This window comes from Lipophrys pholis, assembly GCF_963383615.2.
Source record: "Lipophrys pholis genome assembly, chromosome: 17".
Lineage (NCBI taxonomy): Eukaryota > Metazoa > Chordata > Actinopteri > Blenniiformes > Blenniidae > Lipophrys > Lipophrys pholis.
Window position 1 is genome coordinate 8,470,588 of NC_137643.1, and position 17,802 is coordinate 8,488,389.

Here is a 17,802-nt window from a genome sequence, read left to right on the forward strand (position 1 = left end):
TCGCCAGCTAATCTGGATTAAAGGAGCACACAGCATTAGAACAGTCAGAGATTTCAGAGCTTGACAGAGATGTAGAGACGGACACATACGGGGGTGAGAAAGGACGTGGAAAACAAAAGAATGATGGGGGAAAAAAGGAAGAACTCACAACATGTGAACACTTTAATAACCTTTTTTTTTTAAATAATTCAGCCAAAGACAAGCTGCTAAAATGCATTACTTCTCCATTGTCCTCCTCATCTATTTAACTGAAACCCTTATGTGCAATTGTGCACACATCAGTGCCTTGGCAGCTTGTCCTTCAAATGTATAGAGCATGGAAATGGTGAAAAGACGTATTGAATGAAATGAAGAAAAGAATGAACGAGCGAGGGCAGAAAGGGGAGAAGGGTTGGACGAGGGGGGGGGGGGGGTGGAGGAAGGGAGCATATGGAGGGGAGGGGGAGGGGATGGGCGATGAGTCGAGAGGTGAGAGCAACAGAGTGACACTCTGTTAACTGTGGCTTAATGAAGGTCTTAATTATGGAGCGGCTGACATTTCAGCCAGTCACTGATCCCGTGTCACTGATTGATCCGCTCTGATCGGTCACCAGGAGACGCTATCGATCGGTCGCCACCGCCCCTGCAGCCAGGACCGGCATGAACAAACACCGTGGCCTTCGCCTTCCTCGTCACCGCCGCCGCCAGGTGAAATACCAAAAAGCACCTGCTGCAGAGTCTCCTCGGTGAGAGCGCTCAATTGATTGCACCAATTAATGGGATGATAGAGTAGATTGAGGAGCAAAGACTCAAAAACCATCATCCAATCAGTCAAGCAAATGGAGGCCCGCTCCTGCAGGCGGTGAATAGTAATTCTAGTTTAAATTATAGGTAAAGTTTTGTGCTGCAGTGAAGATAACATCATGCTGATGAGGCTTGCATGCTGAAAGCAGATGTACCCAGAGTGAAGCGCTCAATAAATATCACTAATGTTATGGTGGCAGGATTCATTCATTTTCCCCTGTCTGCTGTTTACCACTCTTTTTTTTTTTTATTATTATTTCTCATGGTATTTGCACACCAGGAACAACTACTTGTGGAGAATACACACGAGGGAGATTTGACTTTTCTAGCCATGCTGATATTTAAAAAAAATATATATATTTTTAGGTATATCAGCTCATTTTCCTCCATCATTTAAACTGAAAGGATCATTATATAAAACATTAACTGAATAATATCATGAAACCATCATGAGAAAGAAAGTACTTTGAAAAGATAAATTAACTTAACAGCAGGTTCAGTTTCACTCCATCTCACTCTCTCCTCTAATGTTCACTACATCCATGGAAAATATAACTTCAGGTTGACTCTGAAGTCCAAGGTATTTTACCAGCATCCCTTTAGTTACTCTAAGTTCCCTGAACTCACAGATACAGGAGGTACAAACCGTCTCTTATCAGACCAGATGTCTCAATGTAGGACAGCCAGATTGCAAAGTACATGAAGGTGAACCACCTCACGATTCATGGCCCTCTAATAACATCTGATAGTGGACTTTTTTTCCCCCACGTTAAGATCATAACATTTATTTGTACACACCTCGACAATCGCAATATTAAAGACAGCAGACTTAACATGGAATTGAAAATATATAACAAAGAATTCAGGATCCAACACAGGGACAACAGACACTCAGACAAACGTCTCGCTCATATTTGCAGCTGATTTACTTCTTTGTTTATAATAACAGACAACACTTTGTTCAGCTTTTTGTAATCTTGTGGATGTTCTGCAGCAGATCGACAATATTTCCAGGAGGTTCTGGATCTTTTGTTTATGATGCCGGCAGTTTGAAACATGTTTGTATTGCTTTATGACACAACTACAGCTATATAATTCTAAAAGACAATCAGATTTGTACACTAAAGGACACTTTAATACAAACATTTCTTGCTTCTTGTTGTTTGACTCTGACGTAAGTCTTCTCACCTTGTCTGTATATAGACTGGTTCTTACTTTAATGTTTTTACAATCAGTTATGTATTTTATCCGATTTGAGTGGTTGCTATCAATGTACATATATATTTGAAATGGTTTTAGCATTATAACTACTACAAAAATGTCTGTTTTAAGCAATTTAATTTAAAGCTGATGACTATGAATACGCAACAGCTTGTCGTTTAATGATCAGATCTGGCGATGGGAATGGTTTTCTTTTATCTATAACACAGAAAACATGTTGCAGGTCTGTCCTCTACGGTTGGTATCACATTTTGTACTTGCTATACGTCTAAAAAAGCAATACGCACTGACAAATTCTCCCATAAAATCGGCAGTAAAGCCAGACAGAATCGTTTAAAAGAGACATAAAAGATAATTCACCTCACACTTGAGTGAGGTAATCAGAGCTGATGTAAGAGACTCATGGCATTAGTTTATGTGGTCATGTTGATGCAGAGAGTATGCCTGAATGATGGTTATTAACAGAAAGTCCCTGGGCCCATATGCTGCTGCTGTATAGACAAACATTGAAGGCCGAGGTGGAGATAAGGAGAAGTACGGCAGATGGCTCGGGAGATTGGGGCTGGAATATATAAGAGGGGAAAACAGTGAGAAGTGGAGGCCATCAAGGCTGTGCCACTTCAGATCGGCTCGGCAACCGGCCCCAACGCTCTGACGAAGACCACGCTCACATGGCCATCGTCATGACAACCCCGACGATGATGATGATGATGATGATGATGATGATGAGTGCCGGAGAGAGAGCAGGGTGAAAAACAAACGAGGAGGACAAAGGGTGCTTCTAGGTCAGGAGATAGAGGGATTAGAAAGAGCGAGGGAGGGAGAAAAAAAAGGGTGGGGGAGAGGGGAAGAAAAAATCAAAGACGACAAACACAAGGAAGGAAAAGAAAGGGAAGATGGAGGGAGCGATTTTGCCTGTTGAATGTTGACGCTGCCTCGAGAGCAGATGCAGAAGCAGGGAGAAAAATATCTCGCTCGAAGCCTCAACCACTAACGCACACTTTACAGTAATTTGCTCTTCCCTCCTCCTCCTGTTGCTCCCCTCCCCTCCCTTTTCTCTCTTAGGCTTGTTTACAAAAACAGTCCCATACTGTGCGCAGACAACACACAGGAAAAAAAGAAAACCCTGCCTGATCAACAGCTCATTTTACTTGTGTGTGTTTTTGCTATTTGATTTTTTATTTTTTTTTCACCGTCTCTCCCTGAGCACTCTCTCTTCAAACACACCGATATTATAGAACGGGGATGGGCAACTTTCATCATTGTGAGGGGCACACAAATGTCATTGTGTGTGTGTGTGTGTGTGTGGTGGTGGTGGTGGGGGGGTGGTCTGTATAAATAATGCTTTAAATTCTCCAAACATTCCAAGATTATTCTCATTGATATCTGTTTCAGACATGGTTGAAGGGACCTTTCTCCTCCCCTCACCTATGAAACCAATAATTCATGGGATCTTGGCTCGTGGGCCCCAGATGATGAGTATGGGGGTTGCATGTGGCTCCTGGGCTGCCTGCTACCCGTCACAGTTATAGACAAGCATCCGCAGAGTGAAACGCACAATACCCAGTCTGCTCCCGTCAGTCACAGCGACATGAGCACACATCCGCACATACTTAATCTTTTCTTTCTGCGATGCCGCGGGGGATTTCACCAGGGATTATGAGATATTAAATGCATAGATTATCCAATCAAATCACAGCCCGACCCTTTCGCCTTGATGCATGGCCCTCCCCCACTCAGGAGTGGCACTCACTACCACATAAATGCATTTGTATCCACCACAGCAGCGGTTTTCAAAATGTGGCGTGTGCCTGGGGGGGCACTAGATAACTTTGGGGGGGGGGGGGGGGGGGGGTTAACAACTGGAAAAGGAAATATAACAATAATCAGGCAGTTGGCAAGTATGCTTGAATGTTTTTATTTTCAGTATCTCCAGTGAGCAGAGAGAAGGAGGCATGACAACTTAAAATTCGGATTTTCATAAGCTGCTTCTCGTGCTGCACCCCCCCACAGTGTGTGATTTACAAAGGTGTGAGCTAATGAATTTATGGGAGAAAGTCAAAAGAGTCAGCATCAAGATAACTATTAATTTAGACTTTGGCACTGAAAATGCCACCCGACACATCATATAAAGCGGATGAACCAAAAAGGCAGGTAAACCTCGGATTAAAGTGCTTGATTGGGAGGCGGCAAAGTGTTTCATGTTCTCTGAGGTGGGCTTATCCGTTTTAAAACTTGTGCTACAGCAACATAAATGCGTTTTAGATAGAGGGGCGTTGAGCGTCCATGTGAGTAAAGCATATGGATGATGACATTTTTCTCGCCTTTCTATTATGAATCGCAAAGCAGATGATTATCTCTATACTTCCAGCTCAGCGGAGCCGGTGCTGTGAAATCTCCAGACTGCTGTTGCTGCTGTTGCTGCTGCTGCTGTGTGAGGGTGACACATTTATGCCGCCTGTTTTCTCTCCAATTTCAATCCATTCTACTTGTCTGCTCTAAAAAGCAGCCACTCTGAATGGTAAATATATCAGCAGAGACCATCACCCCGACTCTTTCAAGACCATTTACAGCGTGGAGGCAGAGCTCGAGGGGTGGAGGGAGGTGGGGGGAGGTGGGGTTGGGTTGGGTTTGGTTTGGTTAGGTGGGGTGGGGGGTGGGGGGGCACAAAGACAATTTTCCATCCTCGCCTTCCCTCCGCTCCATCACACAGCGCTGGTCATTGCATCGTGCTGGTCGCCTAGCAACCTGGCATCCCTCGTCCCAGCCGTCTCCAGGCAACGAGACCTGCGACCGTAATCAACCTGCCACCCCCCTCCTCCCCCTTCTCCTCCTCCTCCTCCTCCTCTTCCTCCTCCCTCCCCTCTGTTCCTCTCCCGTCTCTGCTGCTTTTGCTCCTTTGCTTCTCCATCCACCGCCTTCTCATCGCGAAATGCACTTACGCTTGAGACACACTTGTGAATTCACCCGGGGAAAAAAGGAAGTAACACAGGTAGAAATTGGTATGTTCACAGACAACAACGGAAAAAAAAAAATAAAGAGGGAATGAAAGAATGAAAAGGAGATTAATGGACGCAAATGATTATGCGCTCACACAAAGAGTTGGAACAAAGGCAGAGACAGAATAGCAGACATATACAAGTACGGACTGTGAATGTTTCCTCACGTGGATGCACACACACACACACACACACACACACACACACACACACACACACACACACACACACACACACACACACACACACACACACACACACACACACACACACACACACACACACACCACACACACACACACACACACGAGCAAGCACACAAAGAGGAGAGAGACTCAACCCTCCCCTGAATCCAGCCACTCACTAAATCAATCAAACATAAAGAGACTGACAGCACAATGCCTGTACAGTTCAATAATATTTAATCAATGTCCCAGTCTTAAGTGTCAAAGCTGCTTCCCTGTGTTGTCTCCTGCTCTTACAGGGTTCACTAGTCTGTCCGGCTTTAAGGCGAAGCTGACAGCTCTCAGGGCTGACGCTCAGCCGTTTTGTCAGACAGCCAACAAAAATCCTTCAAAGTGAAGAAACTGAATATCAAAGAGTAAATTTCTAACAACACTTGGGTTGACTTCCAATTGTTTTGTCTTTTCTGACTGTTAAATATTCATGTCAAGTGTTGTTTGACTCGATTCAGTAGAGCAGAGAGGGGAAAGAACTGAATCACGGGCACATTTTTGGTGTATGTGTGTGAGTACAGAGATGGGGGCCGTGTCCCACATTTCGCATTACACTTTAGACGCATTAAAAACCACCACAGTTCTTGTATTTGCCTGCTCATTAGATAATCGGTGCCGCACTGGAGTTCAGAGTGCCTAATGGGTTCTGAGACAACAGCTTCCCTCTATTTTAGTGAGTTTGGTCTATACAACCCCCCCACCCCACCCCCAAATAAAAACAGCCAATTTCTCAGTAACAGATGTCTGTGTTTAAGCTGATAAACACACTGCCTCAATGCACCTCCAGCCCCCTTCACCCTCCCTGCCACCCACTGTTCATTATATCAAACTTTCATTCATTTCTTTCTCCCCTCCCCCAAACCAAATCATCATTGCCCCCCTTCTTCATTTATCCAATTCCTCTGTAGTTCACACCCATTTACCACCTTCGTAAATCCAATCTGCATCCATCATTACAGTCGTCCCTGAGTGACGTACAGAGGACGAGCCCTTTTTTCTTCCTCTTTTTGTCAGTCATCACAGGCTGTCCTGCGCCATCCCCATGGCACATTCATATGCATGCGTATGTAAATGAATGGACGCATGAATGCACACTTAACTCCAGATAGATTCATCAAGTGAGCACATTCGCTCCGAGGCGCGCTAATTGCGATCATCACCATCCACACGACGAGCAGACATCAAGATATAGGTTACATATGGATGCAAGGCGTTATCTGCTCACTGTCAGAGGAATGAAAGGAGATGTTGCGGGTCACGTGCTCATGTTCATGTCATAACAGCTCTCGGTGGAACCAGCCCCAGCACCTACTTGTTTTTGTCCCCCCCCCCCCCCACCACACCTCCCTTATTTGTGACTTTTCCACTCATTTACTCCACGCCGTATTAATGTGTGAAATGCTAACAGGTATATGAGAAATCACCAACACCCCCCTGCAGTCGTTCATGTGTGTCTACAGCAGGATGTTTGCTCAAACATTAAGGGCACAAATTACAACATTCTGCTCAACTACTTCCTATCTCATATCCTGCATGCATAAAAAGCCTGGGCTATATTTAGCATATGCATTTTTTTTTTTTTTCTTTTTCAGACTATTGATAAAACCCCTCTGTCTGCTCCGTCTGAGTCCTTATGTCTGAGTAAATGTCAGGCTTAGTCAGATGTTCCTCTCAAAGAGGGCTCTTTCCTCTGGTACTGCAGCTTAAACATAGAAGGCCTCGCAGCACAGATTTCCCTTCTCGCACACACTGCAGATAGTGAATGAAGAAACCTGAGAGGAGCTCATAATAAACTCTGCAAACTTCCACCCATCCATATCCTTGGACGTGTACTCTCCACGGAAACACACACGCGGAAGCAAACAGACAGGCGCGTGTGGCACACACAAACACACACACACACACACACACACACACAAACACACACACACACACACACACACACACACACACACCCTTCATTAAACTGTGTTAGAGCGAGCACCTGCCCTCTCTTCCCCCCCGTTGCACATGCAAATATTCACACAAACAGCTACTTTCTCACTTGGGGCACAGTCTCACTATTAAAGTCACATATTATTATAATTATTAATTTTAGATATTAGATTTTAAATGAACAGTGAGTCATTGTGGCAAATATTCATTTTAAGTGTTGATGAGTAGCAATATATTTTGTGACTACTGAAGCAGATATGAGCTTCAGGACGGCAGCAGACAATTTATTTTCCTCTTGTATTAAAGGGGGAAGTGATTTTAAATAGATGCACTAATTCACTTTGCTGTCAAAATTAGATCGGGAAGATCAATATTGTTTTGTGGGGAATATATGAAGCGCAGGTGACAGCTGGTTATCTTGGTTTGACGTAAGAGGCTGAAAACAGGAGAGGAAATGTTAATCTGTGAGCTGCAAAAGTGTTGGTAGGCAGATTTTGGTACCTCAGCTCAGAGTCACACTGTTTCCCTTCTTTTTTCGGTCTTTAATAACTTGTGAGGGAATAGTGAGATTCAGTTCTTGAGCTGGTGAGTGCTTTACAATCATCCATAGTCAGCAGGGAAGTCATAATATGTTGTTTTTCCTGTGTAGCACAGGATAAAGTTTTGAAACTACCTCTGGAAAAACAAAATGTGACAGAAAACTTTCCCTGAGCGAGCTCTGGGTCTTTCTGTACATCATCCCCCAAACACTCATTTGAACCTTCAGCTCGCAACACTATGTTCTGTGTGACGCTATTTTACTGAGCTGCACATGTTTCGCTGTTACTCAAAACCCTGTGCCTTGCCTTCGCCAATCCTGCTCTAACATGATCTAAAAAGAAGACTTAAGACTGGCTTTTATCATTTTATGGTAGAAAACCGATGAAACAGAGTGTCCGACTCCTTAGTTATGACAGCAGCCTCTTATTTACTGAACAGAAATTGAGGTTGTATTGATCTCCCCGATGCAACTCTCCAGAGGAATTCAGGTAAACTTACTTTTTGAATTGTCCGATTATTTTCAGATAATTATGCTTAAAGTTACAATCAGGCAGAATTTTTTTATTAGAACTGACATCAATCATCAACCAAATGTGAAGAAACAACAGTCAGAACGCCACCTCAAAGAAATTTCTGCGTGTCTACCGAAACAATCACAGCCCTTCCAGTGTTGTAATACCATTTATTACCACAAGATGGTGTCGCGAGTCACTCGTGTTTCTCTCTGTGCTCAACGAGAGAGAAACAAGCACGCAGATGTGAACACTAATGTAAAGTAAAGCTTTGCTGCACACGGTCACATTTTGGCCGTCTTAGATGAAAGGTGAGCGACTGTGACGACATAATTTCATGTCGTAAAATCTGTGGTCTTTATGTCAGAGAGCAGGACAAAGTTTGTTCATGCAATAAAGATGCAATAAAGATGACGTACAGTGAAACATCTCACCTTAAACAAAAGTCAGTCTGATAACCAACACTATGTATTACATGTATTTTTGTTTGCTTAACAAAACGTGTTTTAATAATCTTTCCAAGCTGTAGTTGATTTTTAATCAGGATTACAAACTAAAAAGTGTCTCTTCTCTATGAATAAATTGGTATAAATTATTGCCTTCCAATGAGGTTGATGCCCTGTCCACATGTTAAAGTGCCCTTGAGCAAGACACTGAACCCCAAATGACTCCCAGTGGAGTTGGACCACCTTCCATGGCAGCTGTCCCGATTGCTGTGTGAGTGTGTGCCAGAATGGGTAAATGTGACAACAAAGCACTTTGACACTACTGAAGCAGCGATTTGACATATTCAAATACGTTTCTATGAAAAGAACATGTGAGTGTTATCACTTGAAAAGGATTTTTATTGTTGTGAGAGAATTAGTTATTTCTCAGATTAATCACAACTTTCCAAAGCTCAGAGTCCTAAATCCAAATAAACCTGACTATGATAAAGATCTAACAAAACAGGGGATATGCACATTAGAAATTAATGAATAAGAAGACAAATTACTTTAAAACGGTAATGCATTTATACAATAGTTCTGAATCAGCTTTGATCTTCTTCTTTCCAGAAACACTTTCAGCTCAGTGTGTTTATTTACTGCAGTTGAATGATAGCTTCAGTTTTTCAAAGGCTGCCTTGTAAAAAGGCTTCATTTAATGGTGCATAATGGAAATGTTATTGTCTCTATGAGCCACACAACAGCTGACCGGGCCAGACAAATGGCCTGAGACAGTACAGAGATAAAGCGATAAGAACGGAGGGGACACGAGTACAAGATGTCCAAGTAGGACAGAATGAGTGCAGCTCAGGAGGAGAATCTTTTCTCTCTCAGACCTCCATTTCCACACTCACTGTGAATCTGCTTTAATGCTCTTGCCTTTCTCTCTCTCTCTCTCTCTCTCTCTCTCTCTCTCTCTCTCTCTCACTGTCCGCCTCCCAACTCTGCCATTCTCTCACTTTCTTTCCTCGCTTTGAGATGAATGTGCTTTTGACATTCTCCGTCCCCCTTTCACTCAGAGACGGACTCTCTCACCTGAAATTAAACACAAGGCCAGGTGCCACTCTGATACAACCATCTGCTCGCCCCTTCCCGACTTCTTTCTCTTTTTCCTGCTTTCTTCTATTTCATTGTTAGCAAGGGGAGAAAAAAAATCAGTATAACAGCAAGGTTAAAAAAAAAAAAAAAAAAGATATGTAGGGCCTCTTTCTTTTTCTTTTTCTTTTTTTTTTTTGCCCAGAAAAGAGAAAATGCTACAAAATAAAAGAGTGTTAATGACATCTTTCAGCTTTTTCCACATTCAGGTGTGCTTTCATTTAAGCTCTCTCTTCGGTCCTGTAATTGCTATCATGTTATTTCTTTTGTATCACCCTGGCCATGAGATGCCAAAGTTAATTATTCTTTGGCAGTGCAGGTGCAATTAGATGACAATTACACCACAGCTGGTGGCAGGGGTGGGAAGCAGATCTTGTCCGTGTGGGCGTGCACGGAGCTAATAAGATGGTTTTTGTTCTTTCTTTTTTTTTATTTTTTTTATCCCTTTTCTCTTGGTGAGGGCGGGGGAGAGGGGAGGTGGGGGCAGGGAAGGATTGGCTGAACGCGGGAGGGTTTAGCTTGTTCCATACGGCTTAGAGGTAAGAGGTTGTGAGGTGGAGAGCCGCTGGCGTAGAGACACGAGGGGGCCGAGGGCTTTAGCGGGGGGGGGCACGTTTGGCCCTGCGCTGATCTCCAACGAGAGGTCAGGAGGGTCACCATACTGTCACACTAACAATGGGACTTCTTTTTGTTGCCACTCTAACACCGCCGTGCTCAGTAACCCCCTCGCTGCACACGATGACAGTGTTTTAAAGCTTGAACTGTTGAAACTTTGATATTTTATACAACTATAGAGTCGCATGTTTAGTTAGGGCGTAGGTCGAGCTTTAAAAATGTGACATCTGATCTCTGTGCGCTTCACAGAAACAAGAGTACAGCGTGAGTCAATTTCTGTCCCCGAAGGAACAATCTACACTAATTTCCTCATGTGAATCCTAATTTGATTTTGTTGAAACATTTTTCCGGAGAACTTAATGATACACAGGCAGTTAAAAAGTGCATATATGTAGAGAGGTACAACGCCAACAGAATGTGTTGGATAGATCTTTACCCTCTGGTTTTTGCTGCGTTCTTGTTTATTGAAAGCCAATTTTAAAATGTAGGCTGAGGTTGTACAGCTGAAAGCTGCTCGTGGTGTAAAAGGATGAACAAAAGAAGGATCTTTAGCAAAAACCACGCGCTTGCACAATAAAACAGACGAGAAGGTAGTCTTCTAGAATGCGAGGTTACAATATATAACTCAAATATATTCACTTTGCTGTTACATGAAGCAAACAAAATAATCTGACTTTCATGTTTGATTAGAAAGAGAAAGAAAAACTATTGATTAGTTGATTTACCGTCAGTCTGCAAGGTTTGAAAAAAAATTAATACATTTTAAAAGCATTTTAGCCAACATCCTTTTTCAAAAGGTGAGTTTCGAGACCCATCTTACTTTTTCTAAAAAGCCCAAAACAATTATAATTCTTTGTTTCAGCCCTGCTTCTTCTGTTTTCTCTTAAAATAAAGAAAATTGGAAAAAAAAAAAAAAAAACTACAGTCATGAATTGTCATTCAGGCAAAGAAGAAGAAGAAAAGAAAAAAGAAGTGAATGATGTAGATTTCAACCAAAATAACAAAAAGGAAACAGGGGTAAAGCCTTGTTAGTAAAAGAGGAAGCAGCGGCAAGTCTGGGAGCACACTCTGTCTCAGTAATTCCTTGCCTTGTCGCCTTGTCTCCCATATAGCTGGTTATTATAGAGACGCGGCTGTCATGTCATATTTAGCTCTGGAAATGTCATTTGGCAGCACACCTGCTGCCTGGCTATGCTAATAAAGCTAGGTTTAACTTTGATTAGAATTCAGAGGGAGAGATGGATGGAAAGAGAGGTAGAGGAGAGAGGGAGAGAGCGAGGGAGAGACATAGACACAGACACGGAAAGGAAGAGAAACATCAAAGAGAATAAGAAGTGGCAAAGTCACTCCGGCAGCGAGCCTCATAGCTGTCTCTTTCGACCCGTGACATGTAGCGAGATGACTCATGCCTTAAGTGGATGTATATGTCTGGATGCATCACATATGAAACATAAGAGGGAGAGCAGCCCCTGACCTTTATTGGTGCATATCAGCTAAAGGGGGAAGTCAACCCCGCACGTCAAACTTGGTTAATTTTCCTGTGTCACAGTGCATCCACGTGTGTGTGTGTGTGTGTGTGTGTGTGTGTGTGTGTGTGTGTGTGTGTGTGTGTGTGTGTGTGTGTGTGTGTGTGTGTGTGTGTGTGTGTGTGTGTGTGTGTGTGTGTGTGTGTGTGTGTGTGTGTGTGTGTTCAGATCGCCTCGCCTGCCAGTTACTCTGTTCCTTTTATATATATAGATGTAAGCCACCAAAAAGAAGGGGAAAAAAAATAAATAAATAAAAATAGACAGCCACACACTCACCCCTGGTAGTGTCTTCTGCTCGTGCAGCGCGTTCTGGGCTTTGAGGGCAGACTCACGTGCACAATATGTCAGGAAGGCACATCCTGCAGACAAATGTTTAGACATTCATATGCTTTCTACAACATCTGATTTGACAGCGTCATGTTATCGCATCTCCCCTCAACGCATGCAGACAGAAACATTACTGTCCCATTATGGAAGTGCCATGTGATATATGCGCGTTTGTGGTATTGAAATGATACAGACTGACAACAATTGTGCGTTTTAGATTTCCTCAATATGGCCCAGGACTTGAACTCACAGGCAAAATGAAAATGGAAACAATGAACACCTGTCACTCTGTTGAGTCGCTCAAATGATGTATGGGATTATTAAAACATAATATCCGCCGACGATACAGACACAAGCAGTCTGAATGAGTATTTAATATCACGCTGTTCAAGCAAAATGTATGCAGTCCCACATAATAGAGAAAGGCCTTCATTAACCTTTAGGGCGACCACAAATCATGAATATGTAAATATATGCAGAAGAGGTGTTATAGGTGTTAGCGGACTGATACCACCTGGCCCATACGTCTCCCAAATGACTGATGGTTCATGTGGATTTAGAAAGGCCTTTGTTTTGCTGTGCTCAGATTTGCATTAGAAATGACAGTAAGGATCATTGTTTAGCTTAGATCACTTTCTCAAGCGTCGGTCCATCTGTCAAACAGGATTCGGAGCCTGCTGAGATTCCTCTTCCCCCCCCCCAAAAAATACAAGAGGCCCACTTTCACCATGCGAGCGAGATTGGTGGCAGTGGGTGGTAACCCACACTTTCAACCTGATTGATATCGCCACGGGAAAGCAATTATTGACTGACAAAATACTCTTTTCTAAGATTGATCTTACACTTCTACCTTTTTGTTGATGATCATTTAGCGTCATGGAGAGCCCTGACCAACAATTCAAACTGTAAATCTACTGCTCCTAATGTTATTACAGTCCAGGCTTGAGAGTCCGACCAACATGTTATTGCATACTTGGATTTAGTCGGAATAAATTTGTCGGTCGAGCGCAAACATGGAGAAATACTTTTAAATCTACGATGTGGCGTTGTGGATTAAGTTTGTGCTCCATCTTGTTTGACAATATTACCGCTGTTTCTAAAGCTCTATTGCTGTTGTACAAGTTGGCAATTTCCACAGAACACTGATTCAGGTGGATTGGTTTTCAGTCTGATGTTTGCTTCGTTCTCGACCTTGTAATTGCTCAGGATGCTAAATCTACCGTCCTATCAGTGTACCTGGAAAAGATCGCAATGACGCAACACGATGATGCATACATCGAAAATATATGAGAAGCAACTGCGCTTGAACATCAGCACTCTGCGGTTTTAAAACGCGCACATTACACGAGGAGTGAGTCGTATTTGGGGTACGTCTTTGTAAATGCCACACTGTACATCAGGACAGTCGTAAACAAATCTGTATAGGAAATCTTTAAGGGAGACTGAAGCTGCTTTGAAGAACATTTTAACAAGAAAGAGTCAAATAGGTGCAGTTTTATGCCGCTTTGAAATCGATATGACTGTCTAGGTGATGTAATTGTGCATCTTAAAGCAGACTCCAATTATTGTGCAGAATAATCCTCCATTAACCCCTGAGAGTGAAGATTCACCATATCGTCAGTGAGTGCCCGTTAAAGAGCTGATGGGAAAAAAAAGAAAAAGGAAAAAAAAAAAAAGAAGCATGATCAGCCCCATTACAATATCTTTTTTTAACATCTTTCATGATGGATTATTTTCTGGGGGAACGACACTGTCCATAACCAGTGAACAGACCACCAGCCGTGCATCAGATTACCTCTTTAAGTCGAGGGTACATTGGGTGTTTGGTCTCATGGGGGTCTTTAAGGGTGTTTCAAAGTGACATCAGCTCAATGAGAAGCTACTTAACCTCACTCATATTTTCTGGAAATTCAATCAAGCGCTGGAGGAGACGCAGGAGAAACTGCTGGGATTACAAGCTTTCCTGTCCTCACTTTCCCTCAACATCACACAAATTAAAAATCTACCCCCCCCCCCCCCCCCCCCCATGTACGGCTTTCAGAGATTTCCTGTTCCTTACCTTTGTGCATCCCCGTGTATTTGTCCTTTATCACCGTCAGCTCATAGATCTTGCCAAACTGTTCAAAAATGGGCTTCAGATCCTTCTCCTCCAGGTTTCGGGGTATCTGCCCGATGAAGAGCTTGATTGCATCAGGCTCCTTCATTGAGAAGTCTGGAGAGGAATAATAACACACACACACACACACACACACACACACACACACACACACACACGCAAACACACACACAAACACACACAGAGAGTGGAGGCGGTCAGGAGGAGCAGACAGGAGCCTGCAGGCTTAAATTCACACTGCACAGGAGGTGCAAACAGGAGGCCGGGGATGGAGGTGCAGATGGGAGCGTTCAGTGGGAATGGGAGGCTGAGATGATTCTTTCTGCTCCCTTAGAGATGTAGTCGTGCAAATACTCCAGTCAATTTCAACAGTGAACGACACATTCATCACAATGAAAGGCATCCCAGTGAGGACACAACATGGATCACCATATACAGGCTATATATATGTATATATGGATGAAAACACTTGGAAAGTAATTTAGGTTGGAAATATGTCATTTTCTTTTCTTTTTCTTTTTTTTAAATCTGAAAAAGCTCCAAGTGACATTTGTGATGCAATGTTATGGAGTCACACGTATATTTTTACACCATCTCAAGCACTAAAGCTTAAATGTAACGAGTAAAACACGCATAAACATTTATTGTAAAGGTAGCACTGTGAAAAATCTCAGTTAGAATCTTGTAACTTTTATATTTTTGGCGTCACATGGACATATGTAGTCAGCAGACATGGTCACGCCCACAAACGATAAGCGATCCTGTCTGTCCCTGACGTTTAAAAGGGAATAAAAATGCATTGCGAGGCTGTAGTAGGTGATAGTAAACAGCACGGTGTCTCGGTGTGGAGGCCGCCGATGTTCCAGAGACATGACAGCGAGCCTGTCAACACAGCTGGAGACCTGCGCTCTTTGTCAACAACAACGACCTGGACATCATGTTACACAAACCACGGAACACGGCACAAAACACCACAAAACTACAAACAAATAAGAAATAAAAAATAAAAAAAAACCAACAACAACAGCACATCTTTAGAAAAAATGAAATAGAAATAAAAAGGAAATACCTGTGGTGCTGGTCGTGGCAGAGAATCGACGTGATCAGATGATTGCCTTTCTTCTTCCCTTCGTTTTTTTTTTTTTTTTCTTCTCGTACTTATTAAAGCTCACTCAGTCAGTTCATTTGTCTTTGATTCCTGTAACAAGTTAGGCCTGCACGCCCCCTGAAACAACACAAGTCACATCGAGCGACGGTCCTTTATTCAGCATGAGCGTGCTTTTTCTCTAGATCTGCTTCTTGTTTTTCCTCCCCGGTGCTTCTTTTTTTTTTTTTTCCTTTTTTTTTTCCCTGACAGACGCTCCGATTTTTTTCTTCCTTCCTTTTTGTTCCTCTTCAAATAAATCCGCTTTAAAAAAAAATAAAAATAAACAAATCTCTTACTGGTTAAATAGAGTGTTGTGACAGAGGAATATTCAGGCTTCCTTCAGTAGACAGGAGGGAATTGGCAGTCTGGTTGGCTGTCCTCTCCTCTCCTCTCCTCTCCGCTCCTTTCCCTCTGCCTCTGTGTGTGTGTGTGTGTGTGTGTGAGAGTGTGTGTGTGTGTGAGTGTGTGTGTGTGTCTGTACTCCTTTGACGTCGTAAGCCGGTGTCTCCCTCCCTGTCCATCTCAGCTCCATCCCTCCCCTGGGCTGCATGAGCCGTGATGTCTGCCGCCGGGGAGCGTCGCTAAACTACCGACCCTGAGACAGCCGCAGAAAGAACGGGGAAGGCAGGAAAAAGTCACAGTCACCGACCCAGAAATGGATGCCAGATCATTTATATATATAAATATATAGCTCTGAAAAATGCATGCTCCGTCTTATTTCTAAGATCTGCTTGTGTCATGTTATCCCAAATGTTTCCATGTTGGGATTGTCCTCTAAACGGTTAATCGTCAGTACTCCCATCCACCACTTGTTGGAGCTGTCAGAAAGCGCGCCTCCTCCACACAATGGGCCCGTTCAGACCTGGCAGTAACATGCGTTTTTGGGTGATCTGATCACAGGTCGTGAGCCCTGTTGTAGACTTTTCATGTGTTTCATGTGTTTTGCGCTGGAGTTTGGATCGTGTTCCTGCCTCTGCGTCACTTCCTCTAAAGGTCCTCGTGCAGTTATGAGTCACACAGCTTGCACTGGACGGATCCTCTGCCCAAGCTGAAGGGACACCCGCATTCTTTTCCATAAGTTTCTTTGGAATGTTGAAAAGATTGTATGAGTCAGACCGTTGCATTCTCTTAAAGGAAAACATGACACGCACTGATGACGTTTATATATGGCGTGTTTCCCTGCAACGCCACTGTCCCGGGACGCATTCGAGCCGCATGCTGGTCACAGTACAAAGCCTATGTGGTCAGATGCGTCCCCGAATGCATCGGGAAGTAGTTTGAGAGAAAACTGCTTTGGTACCTGTTCACAGTGTGTTTCGGGCTCGTCACATGTGAGTGTGTGTGAAGAGGCCCAACAGTACTGGGAATAAAAGGACATTTTAAAACAGCGCCGTTGGGAACAGGTTGTCAAACATAAGCATATCCTGAATCTGTTTAAAACTATTCTAGTTTGGTTAAAAAAAAAGTGGTTACATGTTAGTAATCTGGGTGGAACTCAGAAAATCCACATATGCTTTACAGAACTAATGTTTAGGAAAGCGTTCCTCCATGGCTTTTCAAGATGATATTAAAGAGTAAAAATCAGGCTTAAAACTTTTGGGATTTTATTTAACTGATAGTTTGCGCTGGAGATTTTTCTTTCCTTTAGTTAACGGCAGCATACCAGCAATTGATGCTTATAGGCTTGCATAAACTGTTATTTTCTGACTTGGCTGTCTGTCAGTGATGAATGAATGTCTAGTCCTATTTTATTTATACCCATTTATCCCGAGATGCTGAAGCTTCTCCCAGAGCTGCACCTGAACATAATGCATACATACCGACAGAGAAATCTTCATCCAGCAACAGCTTGTTGCACGGCAGACAAGCTTACCGATTTTGTCGGTTTTGAAATTCGGTCAACACAAGACACATGCATGCAGCGCAACCATTGGTTGTAAATCGGCCTTTTATATACTAAGAAGTAGTATTTATTCATCATGACGCCTTAAGAGTCACATTTCCTCATCGCTCAGTAGTGATTACATTTATTTTAATGAGAGTTTGGTTTAACTGGAGTGAGAAAAACAGTCAGATTATTATGGATTAAATGTAATGTAATCAGTGATGCATGGTAATGCAATGTAATTTGGCCTTCCATGAATCCACAGTATTATTTTTTAAATAATGATTTTTGCAGAAACTTGGTGTAGTTTGTGCCAACATTTGCCGAAAGTGGTTGAAAATCTTGCACATGCATATCACTACAAACACACTTTAGGTATC

At 42.9% G+C, this 17,802-nt stretch overlaps 1 protein-coding gene across 1 annotated transcript in view; it reads right to left on the reverse strand.

Annotated features, from left to right (window-relative positions):
* The window catches only part of celf3a (cugbp, Elav-like family member 3a), a gene marked incomplete at its 3' end in the record, with an annotated part of 28,823 nt that extends 12,835 nt beyond the window's left edge, over positions 1-15,988 (reverse strand). Inside the window, 3 exon segments of the mRNA XM_080485491.1 lie at positions 12,224-12,306; positions 14,334-14,486; positions 15,460-15,988. Coding sequence (XP_080341617.1) covers positions 12,224-12,306; positions 14,334-14,478 — 228 coding nt within the window. The 5' untranslated portion in view covers positions 14,479-14,486; positions 15,460-15,988.
* Positions 15,989-17,802: the final 1,814 nt, after the last annotated feature.